Raw genomic sequence first — 15,225 nt, forward strand, 5'->3', positions numbered from 1 at the left:
CACTGCCTTCAGTCCAGGGCATGATCCCGGGGACCCGGGATCGAGTCCCACGTTGGGCTCCCTGCATGGAGCCTGCTTCTCCCTCTGCCTGTGTCTCTGACTCTCTCTCTTTCTCTGTGTGTCTCTGGTGAATAAATAAATAAAATCTTAAAAAAAAATTTCCATTCTGAACACTGTATAACTAAGTATCATTACAACTATGTTAAAATATAGGCCTACATACAAAGACCTCCATACAAAAATGGTAATGATTATCTTGAAATGGTAGGAATATAAGCGAATTTGGCCCTTCCTTCTTCTGGACATTTGGTAAATATATTATAAAACCTTAAAATATTAAGATATTGAAATCACTTTTCATAGAATGGGGAAAATAAATTTTAAACTAAGAAATCTTAAAACACACTAAGCTCTTTCCTACGGTTAAATGACGTTTTATTATTTTTTTTAAAAGACTTTATTTATTCATGAGAGACACACAAGAGAGGCAGACACACAGACAGAGGGATAAGCAGGCTCCTTGAGAGGAGCCTGATGCAGGACTCGATTCCTGGACTGGGATCATGCCCTGAGCTGAAGGCAGACGTTCAACCGCTGAGCGTTGAGCCACCCAGGGGTCCCTAAATGACATCCTTTATTTTATTTATTTTTAAAATATTTTAATTATTTATTCATGAGACACAGAGAGAGAGAGAGGCAGAGACACAGGTAGAGAGAGAAGCAGGCTCCACGCAGGGAGCCTAACGTGGGAATTGATCCCGGGACTCCAGGACCACGCCCTGGGCCAAAGGCAGGCACTAAACCGCTGAGCCATCCTGGTATATCCTAAATGACATATTTTATTTTATTTAATTTTAATTTTTTTTTTAGATTTTATTTATTTATGAGAGACAGAGAGAGAGAAGCAGAGACACCAGCAGAGGGAGAAGCAGGCTCCATGCAGGGAGCCTGATGTGGGACTCGATTCTGGGGCTCGATCCCAGGGCTCGAACCCGGGACTCCAGGGTCATGCCCCTAGCCGAAGGTGGGCTCTAAACCACTGAGCCACCCAGGGATCCCCCTAAATAACATATTTTAAAGTCAAATTCTATTTGGCTTTCTGATCAATCTTAGGTTTGAAATACAAATTCCAAAATGTACCAATTATACTCATAAGAAAGGTCTGAAAGACAATGAAAGACAGTATGTAATAGACTATAAGAGTGTAGCATAAAAGGTCAGAGAAAATGGTGTCTATGTGTTATCTTGTTCCGAGGATTTTATTTTATTATTTTATTTTTTTTAAAGATTTTTTATTTATTCATGAGAGACACATAGAGAGAAGCAGAGACATAGGCAGAGGGAGAAGCGGGCTCCATGCAGGGAACCCGATGTGGGACTTGATCCCGGGACTCCAGGGTCATGCCCTGAGCCAAAGGCAGACACTCAACCACTGAGCCACTCAGGCATCCCTGTTCCGAGGATTTTAAACCTCCCTCGAGAGATGATGCCTGGCTAATGTGGTAACAAAACTGACCTGGTACACAGATAGGTCTATTGGTCTCCTGTTCCTGTCTCCTCTCATAGGACCATAACTGTATCTTTTCATGCAAAATTTTTGGAGACGCTGTGCCTTTACCTTACTAGTGAGAATTTCAGATTCTGAGGCAGGTTGATGGAATAATCCTATTTGCTCAGGTGTGATATTCTTGAAGCCCTTAAATCACATCATCTAGAAAATTGCCCCAGGTTCAGACTTAACCTGTTCCTCCTTGCTAAGTCAGAGCAATGAATGGTCTCTGGTAATAAGCCATGTACTTGCTAGATAATTAACACCTACAACTTCTTATTCCTCAACACAATCAGGATAGAAAATACAGTGGAGCGGACGGATACCAACCTTCAACCCCACTTATGCACTTGACTCTGTCCCGGACTTCCACATTATAGCCTTCAAAGGACATAAACACACCATCAGGGTGATAGGGGGCTCTCTGTGCATAGACTTTGGAATAGCTATGAGAGAATTCAAACCGATCATAGCCATCATACTGAACCACCTTTCCATATACGTCAAAATATTTCTCCACCCAAGTGAATGGAAGAAAGACTTCATTTCCCTCTCGTCTCCCTTTAATTGTGTGTTCATCATTTATGAGACAGTCAATTTCTTCATATTTGAGCCCTAACACCTTGCTTCCCCCATTGCTGTTGAAGCTCCCAACAACAGGGGGTGCTTTCTGCTGTTCCTGAGGGAATGCTTCCTCAGACTGTTTGGCCATGTGGTTCACATAGTGATTACTCTCAGATGCTGCTGCTCTTTTTTCTAATCCATCCACTCTGAAGCCACTACTCAAGTGCCGTGGAAACTGGATCGCTTTATCGCTGGAACATTTATTCCACAGAAGTACTGTGACCAAAGTGAAGAGTGTGCAGATGATAATCAAAGTCTTGTAGTTGACCCGAGCTGCCAAGCAACGCATATTCAGACCATACCTATGGAGGCAAGAAGAAAAATTCATGCAAAGATGTTATTGCAGACATTTCGTGGGATAAGGTTTTCTTTATTTTTTTTTTATACTGAACCACATTAAGGCAATTTTATTCACTGCAGTAACCTGATCAGATTTAAAATTACTAACTCAAACTTTTTAGCAGAGACAAAGAAAAGGCAGAGGAGCTTGGCCCTCTTAAAATACTTAATTAGCATGACCCTCTAAAGCAGATATTCTTAAACTTTGTGACTCTCTAGGTGTCTTAATAATCATTTCAAAGTTTCAAGGCCAAAAGAAATACCTAAAAGAAATCCATGTAATAAGTAGTTGGGCCCAAACAACTTAATGCATTATTTTTGTCCCAACAAGTTAGCTGTTTGAAAAAACATAAGGGTATTGCTAGCCATGTTGCCAAATCCAACAGTGAATTTTTAGTGCTCGTCCTACTTGATTTCTCAGCAGCTTGAATAGTCAATGACTCTTTCCTACTGGAAACATTTTCTTCTCATGGCTTCCGGGGCACCATCCTCTTGTGGCTCCCTCTCCTTATACACCACTAGCTGCTCCTTCTCAGTCACCTCTGATCATTCTTTCTCATCTACCTGAATCTTAAGTGTTAGCATGCCTAAGGTCTCCATCCTCACACCTCATTATCTCTATTCCCTCCTAGGTGATCTCACCCACTCTGCCAGAGCTTTCTTCAGAACTGCAGACACACACGTATATATCTAAGTGTCAATCCAAGTAGTTGACATCTTTACTTGGAGGTCAAATGGACTTCTGAAACATCCAAAACTTAAGTCCTAGTCTTTTCCCTCAATCTGTTTCTCTTTTCCTACTGCTCAGACCAGAAACGTCTACTCCTTTCTTGCTCACCCTATATCTAATCATTTAGGAAATGTTGTTGGTTCTATTTTCAAATTATACCCAGAATCTGACCTCTTTTCCCCAACTCCACTGTTACCACCATATCCAAGACACTGTCATCTTTTATTTGGAATACTGAAATCATGTCCAAACTGGTCTCCTTATTTCTACCCCCAAGTCTATTTGCGACATAGCCATTATAATGATGCTTTTAAATATAAGCCAGATCATGTCACTCTAGTCATGACGGGAAAACAATCTGATGATGTTGCATCTGCTGGCCATATGGTGTACCAGTCAGTTGTGACTGCAATTAAAGTAGTCCTGAAATGCCTATTGCTGATGTCACAGGGAACTATGGAAAATTATGGGATTAGTCTCCTTATTGTTTGCTATAGTAGCTCGATAACTTATTTTATGGTATAACTCCACAACTACTTTACTGTTTGTAATTCTTCATCCCTTTTTTTCTCTCAATAAACCCTTTTGGCAGTAATGAGATTTTAAAAAAAATCAAACCCAAAATGAAAATGTTTAGTGAAAATTTATACAATAATCTTCTATTTTTAAAGAAAGCTAATGGTGAAAGCGTAATTATCTATCTAAAGTAAGCTTTACACCCATTGTGGGGCTTGAACTCATGACCCCAAGATCAAGAGTTTCATGCTCTGTAGACTAAGCCAGAGAGGTGCCCCCTCATCCATTTCTTTTAATTCCAAGACAAAGTACCTTTGAGTTCTTGAAAGTCTAAAAACAACTTCAGTCAGCTCTTACCTTTGATTAACAGTTTGGTAAGATATAGAATCTCTGGTTACACATTTTTTCTTTCGAAAAGTTGTAGACAATGTTTTACTGTCTTAAAGCATTAAGAGAATTAGAGATGACAGGTTTGATTTCGGTCTGACACTTGTCACTTTGTACATCCTCTGGATCTTTAGTTTATCCTTGAAATTCTGCAGCTTCCCAAGAAAGTAGTACATTATGATATCTGATTTGCTATTTCAGCACTTGCTGTGTCCTTTCAATCTGAAAACTTGTGTTCTTTTATTCTGTTTAATGAGTGTAGTAGTATCTTCCTGCAGCCCTAAGAATATGAGAGTTCATTTCTTGTTAAGTTCTCTCTGATTAGCTCTATTTTCTTCAGCAGCAATTTTTCTGATTATTTTAGTCTCTCTTTCATGCCATCAGTTTTGCTCACGTGCCTGGTAATCTTGGTTACTCATTCATATTTATGCCTGGATGACTCATTAATCAACACAGATTTCCTCTACCATTGTGGAAATGGTCTGATTTTTGGCTAGACTGCTCTCCTGAGGAGGACTCTGTGTAGGGTAGTTAGTTACAAGCTGTGTTCCTTTAGGATGCATGAGTAGGGTGCCAACAGGCCCTCTAAAAGCCAGAATGATGATGGTGTTTTTCTTTTGTTCTGGAGACCTAACTTGTACTCTAGAAGCCTTAGCTTTTCCCAATTTCTCTACAGGATATGTTTGATATATTGCTTGCTGTGCATGCCTGCTATATATATATATCAATAGTCCAAGTGCAGGGATGAGAGTGGTGTAGGCAGATGAGAGGGTAGAGTTGTGCCTTTTAGTACCTGAACAGAGAGATCTAGAAATCTGCTCAGTTATCACTTTTTGGTAGTCTTCCTACTTATTGGTTTCTTCATTTTTTATTTCTATACATTTTATTTCAGTAGGGCATCAGGAGGGAAAAAGGCAAAGACAGAGTTTGGTCCATCTTGGAAATCATACACAGATTTAAGAGCTGGAATCCAGTAAGACTTTATCATCTGCTATGAAAAAATGCTAAAAATGCTAAAAAAAAAAAAAAAAACCAAAGAGTGGTATAGGCAAACCTTCAGAAATCATATATTTATAAAGGATTTCCTTATATTGTAGTACAGGCAAACTGATAACACTAAATGGTGTTTATTTAAAAAAGCAGTATTTCTTTTTTAAAAAAATTTTATTTATTTATTCATGAAAGACGGGGGGTGGGGGCAGAGACACAGGCAGAGGGAGAAGCAGGCTCCATGCAGGGAGCCCGACGTGGGACTCGATCCCAGGTCCCTAGGATCACACCCTGGACTGAAGGCGGTGCTAAACCCTGAGCCACCTGGGCTGCCCCAATCTTTCTTTAAGCATTCCTGAAAAACACTTATGTGCCAACATTTGAATCACTTGTCAGCTATACCTAACATTTAGATCAATTAAAATGGAAATATAAAGATTTTGTCCCATCTCTGAGAAGTGTCCTTCCTCCACAATGGAGAGTGAACATGCTTATGGAACTAGACTACCATTACAATGAGACACATGATAGGAAAGTAAAGAAAAATGAAAATAAAAAGCTTTTATTAACCTTTAGGCTCAGATTTTATTATCTGATACCATCCCTTACTAAAAGTAATGATGGCTTCTTAGAGAAATGGAGGATTCCAGGTCTAAAGCCTTGCTATGCCAGAAAATAAAGAAAACTTTGAAATATCAGTAAGATCATAATCCAGGGGATCAAAAAAGCAGTAAGAGATAAAATGAGATAAGAAACACTGATAACTTTGAAGCTGAGGTATATTCAAGGTTCACTACATTATTTTCTATACTTTTGTTTGCTTGAACATTTCCATAATCAAAAAATAGTTATCATAGCAAAAAGACACAAGACAAGAATCAACCTGAAAGGTCCCTTTCACCATTAGTCAAAGTTGTAAGAATTATGATTGATATTAACTGAAATAATAAAAATCCACGAGTCTACAATCATAGACTAAAAGGAGAAAGTCAGAAAGAAACCCAAAAAACAAACATATCATCTTCTGATTTAGTTATTAGTAACTAAATGAAATTATTTATCTGGCCTTTGCAAGAGAACAAACCAATAGCTCCAGATGATAGACAATTCTGTTACTGAAAAACAGTGGCTAATGAGGTAGCAGAGAAAAATTTAAAATATCAGAAAATTAGTATTATGTGATCCCTCATGAAATGTACTCATTTAGACAAGCATTATATTCAGGTATATGTCTGAATAGGGACCTAGAGATTCATACTGTGCAAAGTAACACCAAATTACATTATTTTTCAGTAATAAGATGAAAAAGCTGAAACTCTACAATGAAGGGATCAGATTTGTTACCCTAATTCAGTGCTCAAATTCAATCTCATTAATGGTGACTCATCTAGATACTGTGCTTTTTGATGAGTTACAATAAGAAGTAAATAACCTGTCATAGATCCGAGCGAAAAATGTTTAATATGGATCTCTTAGGCCTTACAATTTGACTTTTAATTAATAGGAAATACAAGAGATAGAGGAACAAGTTAAATGTAGATGCGACCAGACACATCTCATTTTTTTTTTAAAGATTTATTTGAGAGAGAGAAAAAGAGCAAGCAAGCATGCACATGAGTAGGGGGAGGGGCAGAGGAGATGGAGAGAGACTCCTCAAGCAGACTGCCCCTGAGCGCAGAGCCCCACTCGGAGCCCAATATGGAACTCCATCCCAGGTCCCTGAGATCATGACCTGAGTCAAAACTAAGAGCAGGCCATTTAAGTGATGGAGCCCCCCAGGTGTCCCTCAACTAGACATGTTTAGAAAGCAAGATATCCTGCAGGAGAGCCGGTCCTGTTGCCTCAATAAGTCAGTGGTATGAAAAGAAAGAGGACTAGGTTAGATTTTTTTTTTCCCCCAAAGAGACTTATTAGGGCATATGACAACCAGATGTGAGACCTGGTCCTCCCCTCGGAAATCTGACTGTAGACTTGTTAAGAAGTGAAGATGGAAATACATACAGAAGCTGTTTATTGAAAAAAGGAGGCTACAGGGCAGCCCGGGTGGCTCAGTGGTTTAGCACGGCCTTCAGCCCAGGGCGGGATCCTGGAAACCCGGGATCAATTCCCACATCGGGCTCCCTGCATGTAGCCTGCTTCTCCCTCTGCCTGTGTCTCTTATGAATAAATAAAATCTTAAAAAAAAAAAAAAGGAGGCTACAAAACAGCATACATAGAACAGTATCACTTTAGCAAACAATGCACACATAGGTCTTTATTTTCTCATTTCTCATATGTACTGGGTTTTTAAAAAATCATTAAAATTAAGGTCAAAGTCACTTTCGTTAAAATATTAAAGGAAATGTAAATTTTAAAGTTTAAAAATGTTTATAAATATTTAGTTTTCAAAATAGGCACTGACATTTTTTTCAGGGGAGGGGGAAAATATGGGAGAAAGGCGAATAGAAAATAAGAAAACCTTGAACACTGATATGCACTATTAACTGCCAAATAGATTTATCTAAAGGTAAAAATGATAATTTATTTTAAAGTTGCTCAAATTATAGAAAACTAACCAGAAACTTTAAAATTGCAGAAAGTAGACTGCACTGACATTTTGCTAGTACAGTAACAACAGGACCTTTAACAGACCAAACCAGGGTTTTCTGCTGAGTGGTGATAAGCTTCCTACTTATTTTAAAACTTTTGACACATCTATAAACCAGATTAACCTTTCAAGTTAAAAAAGGAAAGTTTAAAAAGTCAGTAAATTCAAAAACTTTGAAACCTCATCTACTGCAGACCCTAAGATTTATTTCAATAGAAACATAATCCAATAAAAATTGGTTTTAGTACCTTTGGAGATCTAAAACAGAAAATTATATTCGGTAAGTATCATAAAGAAACTGTGAAATAATTTCTTTTCAGTAATGATGGAAAACAAAATATAACTTAGTTATCTTTTGGGAAAGCAAATTGCTCTCTTCTAAAATGATTTACAATCCAAAGAACTCTTGTGATGTAGATACTTTACTTTTCAAATTCACCTTTCTAACTGAATATTTCAAGTAACCAAGTCATTCAGTAAACATTAAATCATAGATGTCAATCACCATGAGTTTTTAAAATATGAAGGTTATATTTCAGTTAAGAATATTTAAATACATTCATAAAAGATTTCATTGAAAGAAATTTCTTTCCTCTGAATTACGCAGACCAAGGCTTGATCATTTTTTCTCTTACTTATGTATCTAATAATTTGTATTTCTTACAATACTTTGGTTCCAAGTAAACAGAAAAGTAGTTGTGCAACAGCTAAACTGTCTCAATCACCATCTATTCAGCACCTATTCTGTGGCAGGTAAGGCACTATTCTTGTCCCTGAAGGCCAGATTTTTCAGAAATATGCACGTAACAATAATGCTGAGATAAGAACTGTAAAAAAGTTACATAGAAATATGCTATGACACACAGAAAAGGAGGTCTATAAGTCTCCCTTAATTGTTTAAGGTGTTAAGGAAAGCTTCAAGGTGGAATGAATACAACTGACAACTAAGCATGTTCCCAAATCAGGTAATCTGCACTTGCCATGCCCTCTGCCTGGCATTGCTTCCCCAGATAACAACTGGCTTGCTCCCTTACTTCTTCAGGTCACTGCTTAAGTGTTAATTTATCAGAGGGGCCTTCTTTCCCTGATTACCTTATCTAAAACAGTATTTCTCACTCCATCACTCTCTAGGTCTACACAGCTATATTCTTCTTCACATTTACCACACTTGGTATTATACATATTTCGTTTATTGTCCATCTCCAATCCACTAGAATCTAAGTTCCATGAGGACTGGGATTTTGTTTCTCCTGTTCACTGCTGGATCCCCAGTGCCTAAAAATGTGTCCGGTTCACAGTAGACATTCAATAAAGATTTGTTGAATGAATGAATATTGTTAAGTATGCAATTTTATTTTTTTTTAATTTTATTTATTCATTTGAGAGACAGAGAGAGGAGGGGTATGACTGGGGGAAGGGACAGAGGGAGAGGCACAAGAAGACCCTGGCTGAGGGTGGAGCCCAAGGCAGAGATTGATCCTATGATCCTGAGATTATGACCTGAGCTAAAATCAAGAGCTGGACACTCGACTGACTGAGTCACCCAGGCGTCCCTTATTTTATTTTATTTTATTTTATTTTATTTTATTTTATTTTATTTTCTATTCTATTCTATTCTATTCTATTCTATTCTATTCTATTCTATTCTATTCTGTCAAAGGCAGGAAGGGGCAGAAAGAGAGGGGGAGAGAGAGAATCTCAAGCAGGCTCCATGCTGGTCATGGAGCCCGATGTGGGGCTTGATCTCACAACTCTGAGATCGTCACCTGAGCTGAAATCAAGAGTCAGATGCTTAACTGACTTGAGCCACCCAGGTACCCTATGTATGCAATTTTTTAAAATAATAGACAATTTTGTTTTCCTTCCCATATTTGGGTATTCTGAAATCATAATCCAAATAAAATAAACATAATTGAGACAACAGAATATGGACTGTAATGCTGTAAACTGGCCAACTCTTTTTTTTTAAATTTATGATAGTCACACATAGAGAGAGAGAGAGAGAGAGAGCGGCAGAGACACAGGCAGAGGGAGAAGCAGGCTCCATGCACCGGGAGCCCGACATGGGATTCGATCCCGGGTCTCCAGGATCCGCCCTGGGCCAAAGGCAGGCGCCAAACCGCTGTGCCACCCAGGGATCCTGGCCAACTCTTTAAAATAGATTTACAGTTTAATTATTGCTGTTAGAAATGTTCCATCTGTTTACTGCTTGATAGACCAAGACTTAAATTACACAAATGGTTAAGTACTTTGTGATAGCTCTAACACAAAAGAGAAATGCCTAATATTTCTGGTGGTCAAGACCAGCAAGGTAAAACAAGTAGTATTGTCACTATGAAGGACAAAATGAGAAGGCAACTTTGCTATCCCATTTTTTTAAAATAACAAAGTTAAAATAATCTATGATACAACTGGCTTACAATGCTTCAAATAAGATTATATTTCTAGGTAAGCACCCCAAAGAAATTGAGTAGGCGGTATAGAGTACACAGGTATACCTCAGAGATACTGCAGGTTAGGTTCCAGAACACTGCAATAAAGCAAATATCACAATATGATGAGTAATTTTTTAGTTTTCCAGTGCTTTTGAGTACACTGTTAATAGACTATTATGCTTAGTTGACTACAATGTAGTCTATTAAGTGTGCAACAGTATTATGTCTAAAAAAAAACAATGTACAGACCTTAATTAAAAAACACTTTATTGGGCAGCCCAGTGGCTCAGCGGTTTAGCGCTGCCTTTGGCACAGGGCCAGATCCTGGAGACCCGGGATCGAGTCCTGTGTTGGGCTCCCTGCAGGGAGCCTGCTTCTCTCTCTGCCTGTGCCTGTGCCTCTCTCCCCCTCTCTCTGTGGATCTCTCATGATTAAATAAATAAAATCTTTAAAAAAAACCCACTTTATTGCTAAAAAATTCTAATCATCACATAAGCTTTCAAGGAGTTGTAATCTTTGCTGGTGGAGGGTCTTGCCTTGATACTGATGGCTGCTGAGAGATCAGGGTGGTGGATGCTGAAGGTTGGGGTGGCTGTGACAGTTTCTTAAAATAAGACAACAGTGAAGTTGGCCCTTATCGATTGACTCTTCCTTTCACAAAATGATTTCTCTGCAGCATGGATGTTTTTTTTTTTTTTTTTATTTATGACAGTCACAGAGAGAGAAGGAGAGAGAGGCAGAGACAAAGGCAGATGGAGAAGCAGGCTCCATGCACCGGGAGCCCCATGTGGGATTCGATCCCGGGTCTCCAGGATCGCGCCCTGGGCCAAAGGCAGGCGCCAAACCGCTGCGCCACCCAGGGATCCCAGCATGGATGGGTTTGAAAGCATTTTACCCAGAGTGGAACTCCTTCCAAAACTGGAGTCAATCCTCTCAAAACCTGCTGCTGCTCTATCAACTAACTTTATGTCTTATTCTAACTCCTTCATTGTCATTTTAACAATCTTCAGAGCATCTTCACCAGAGTAGATTCCATCTCAAGACACCACCTTCTTTGCTCACCCATAAGAAGCAACTCATCAGTTTTTTTTTTCATCAGTTAGTTTTAGCTTGTGATTGTAGCAATTCAGTCCCACCTTCAGATTTCACTTCTAATTCCAGTTCTCTTGCTATCTCCACTACATCTACAACACTTCTTCTGCTGAAGTCTTGAACCTCTCAAAGTCCTCCATGAGGGTTGGAAAACATTTCTTCCAAACTTCTGTTAATGCTGGTATTTTGACCTTCCTCGTGAATGCTCTCAATGCCATTTAGAATACTAAATTCTTTCCAGAAGGTTTTCAATTTACTTTGCCCAGATCCATCAGAAGAATCACTCTCTATGGCCGCTATAGCCTTATGAAATGTATTTAACTTTTTTTTTTTTTTTAAGGGACAGAGTGTGTGTGCTCACGAGGCAGGGCAGAGGCAGAGAGGAAGAATCTTAAGCAGGCTCCATGACCAGCATGGAGACCAATGTAGGGCTCAATGTCACAACCCTAAGATAATGACCTAAGCCAAAATCAAGAGTCAGACACAACCAACTGAGTCACTCAGGCGCTCCTGAAATGTATTTCTTAAAGTAATAAGACTGAAAAGTTGAAATTCCCCTTGATCCATGGGCTACAGAAGAGCTGATGTGTTTGCAGGTATGAAAACAATATTAATCTCATTGCACATCTCCATCAGAGCTCTTGGGTTACTAGGTGCATTGTCAGTGAACAGTAATATTTTGAAGGACTCTTTTTCTTCCAAACAGTAGGTCTCAACAGTGGGTTTAAAAATAAAATTCAGGGGATCCCTGGGTGGCGCAGTGGTTTGGCGCCTGCCTTTGGCCCAGGGCGTGATCCTGGAGACCCGGGATCGAATCCCACGTCGGGCTCCCGGTGCATGGAGCCTGCTTCTCTCTCTCTCTCTCTGTGTGACTATCATAAATAAACAAAAAAAATTAAAAAAAAAATAAAATTCAGTAAATTGTGTTATAAAGAGATGTGTCACCATCTAGGCTTTGTTGTTCCATTTACAGAGCACAGGCAGAGTGCATTTAGCATAATCTTAAGGGCCCCAGGATTTTCACAATGGTAAATGACTCCTGGCTTCAACTTTAAGTCACCAGCTGCATTAGCCCCTAACCAGTCAGCCAGCCCGTCCTTTGAAGCTTTGAGTCCAGGCATGGACTTCTCTCCAGCTATGAAAGTCTGACATGACATCTTTTTCCAATATAAGGCTGTTTCATTCAACGCTGAAAATCTACTGTTTAGTATAACCACCTTCATTAATTACCTTGGCTAGAACTTCTGGATAACTTGCTGCAGCTTTCTGTATCACTGCTTGTTGCTTGCTTCACCTTGCACATTTATGTTATGGAGATGGCTTCTTTCCTTACACCTCAGGACCAAACCTCTCTCAGCTTCAAACTTTTCTTTTGCAGCATTGTCACCTTTTAGCTTACGTAGAATTACAGAGAGTTAGGGCCTTGCTCTGGATTAAGCTGTGGCTTAAGGAAATATTGTGGCTGGTTTGATCTTTGATGTAGACCACTAAAACTTTCTCCTATCAGCAATAAGGTTACTCTGCTTCCTTATCACTCGTGTGTTTACTGGAGTAGCACTGTTAATTTCCTTCAAGAACTTTTCCTTTGCATTTACCACTTGGCTGTTTGGCACAAGAGGTCTAGCTTTTGGCCTGTCTCTGCCTTCAACATGAATTCCTTATTGAGCTTAATCATTTCTACCTTTTGATTTAAAAACACAGACATGTGACTCTGAACACATAGAGGCCATGGCAGGGTTTTAACTGATCTAATTTTGAAATTGTTGTGTTAGGGAATAGGGAGGCCCAAGGACAGGGAGAAAGAATGGCCAGTCCAGGGAGCCAGAACATATGTAACATATAGCAATTAAGTTTGCTGTCTTTTATGGGCACAGTTCATGGACCCCCAAAACAATTTAACAATAATAACATCAAAGATCACTGATCACAGAACACCATAATAAATTGAAAAAGTTTAAAATGCTGTGAGTCACCAAAATGTGACACAGAGACAAGAAGTGAGCAAATACTACTGGAAAAATGATACCCATAGACTTGTTTGATGCACGGTTGACAAAATCTGAACTGACTCCAAACCTTGTGCTCTGACGTGTCATAAAGTATCTTTGAGCAGTTATAGATTGTACTTTAGAAGCTGAATACTATCCTTCCCCAGAATATATTCTAATTTATAACAGGTTACCACCCTGTGAATTGAACTCAGCCATCAAGGATGTTATTCTAGACAGAGTTGAATTTTGACCATGAATCCATAGTTTGCATAGGTAAAATATAATTTTAGAAAAAGTTACCTATTCTAAAAATTTATTAGTATCTCTGAATGAAGCTACTGGAATTTTTAAATTTTCTTCAAATCTAACAATTATGACATATTAATATTAGAAAAGAATAGAAAGGAGTTGTAATTATGGATATATATACATGTATGTCATCTAATAAAACTACCTGCTTTCCACATGGGTTAGAATAATTAAGCCCTTGAAAAATAGGATCCTCAGTGGCCCCACATACCCAGCAACAGCTTACAAATGCATTACAATAACTCATTTTTGCTAATAATTATTGTAATGTACTGGGATAACTTGTCCAAGAAAAACCTTTCTCTAGAGATAGAAATGGAGCTTACTAATAACAGTTTCATCAGTCCATGTTAATTTGAGGCTTTGAAAATAATGCACTGGTGTCTTAAAGACTCCAAGGTGGCAGTATATAAGGAAAGTAACTAGCATTAATATAAGAAATTAAGAATAGGGGCACCCTGGGTGGCTTAGCGGTTTGGAACCACCTTCAGCCCAGGGTATGATCCTGGGGACCCAGGATCGAGTCCCGCATCAGGCTCTCTGTATGGAGCCTGCTTCTCACTCTGCCTGTGTCTCTGCCTCTCTCTCTGTTTCTCATGAATAAATAAATACAATCTTAAAAAAAAAAAAAACAAAAGAAATGAAGAATATAAGAAAGAAAAAAATTTTTTAAGATTGTATTTGTTTATTCATGAGAGACACAGAGAGGCAGAGACACAGGCAGAGGGAGAAGCAGGGTCCATGCAGGGAGCCCAATGTGGGACTCAATCCCGGGTCTCCAGGATCACACCCTGCGCTGAAGGCAGACACTCAACCGCTGAGCCACCCAGGCGTCCCAAGAAAGAAATCTTTAGTAAAAAAAAAATTTTGTTCCATGACTATCTTTTTTTATTTTTTAAGATTTATTTACTTGAGAGAGAAAGAGAGATAGAGCAGGAGCAGAGGGGATGGACAGAGAGAGAGGGATTAAGTAAAAAAAAAAAAAATTCCATAATTTTTTTTTTAAGATTTTATTTATTTACTTGAGAGAGAGAGCTCAAGAGAGAGCAGGAACAGGGCAGGGAGGGGCAGAGGGAGAGGGAGAAGCAGATTCTTCTCTGAACAGGGAGCCTTAGGGCTCCATCCCAGGACCCTGATTTTATTACCTGAGCCTAAGGCAGACACTTAACTGACTGAGCCACCCAGGTGCCCCCATGACTATCTTCTTATTAGCAGTAACAACTGCCACCAAACCAAAAAAAGAAAAAAAAGAAAAAAGAAAAAAAATTCCTTTAATATAAATACTTTAATTTTTTTTTTTTACTTAGTCTTGGATACATATTATCTCTAACTTCAGAATGAAAATTACCTATGGCATCAAAGTTCAAATTATCTACTCAGTTACTCATCACAAATATGCTTTGAATCAAGTTAAGCCATTTTCTCTGCTATTCTCTTATAAACATATCTATTGCAGAAAAGGAAAAAAACAAACAATAAAAATGAAAAACTTTAAACACAGAGATGAAGGAGAGTCATCTAATGAGGAATACATTAACTGTATAAATAAAAATTCAAAATAGAACTTGGGAGTTGGGAGAAGATACACTTGTGGTACTGTACTCTATCTGCAAGGAGACCTGAGACCACCTGGTATTTTCTATTATCCCAGAGTGTAGAAGCTCACAGTTTTTTCC

At 38.7% G+C, this 15,225-nt stretch overlaps 1 protein-coding gene across 4 annotated transcripts in view; it reads right to left on the reverse strand.

Moving 5' to 3' along the window:
- The window catches only part of GLCE (glucuronic acid epimerase), a 113,825-nt gene that overhangs the window by 12,558 nt on the left and 86,042 nt on the right, over nt 1-15,225 (reverse strand). For all 4 annotated transcript variants that reach the window (XM_055320052.1, XM_055320053.1, XM_055320055.1 and 1 more), the window contains one exon: nt 1,880-2,475. In XM_055320052.1, coding sequence (XP_055176027.1) covers nt 1,880-2,462 — 583 coding nt within the window. In that variant the 5' untranslated portion in view covers nt 2,463-2,475. The remainder of the gene's footprint in view (nt 1-1,879; nt 2,476-15,225) is intronic.

Source organism: Nyctereutes procyonoides, unplaced genomic scaffold (genome assembly GCF_905146905.1).
Source record: "Nyctereutes procyonoides isolate TBG_1078 unplaced genomic scaffold, NYPRO_anot_genome, whole genome shotgun sequence".
Lineage (NCBI taxonomy): Eukaryota > Metazoa > Chordata > Mammalia > Carnivora > Canidae > Nyctereutes > Nyctereutes procyonoides.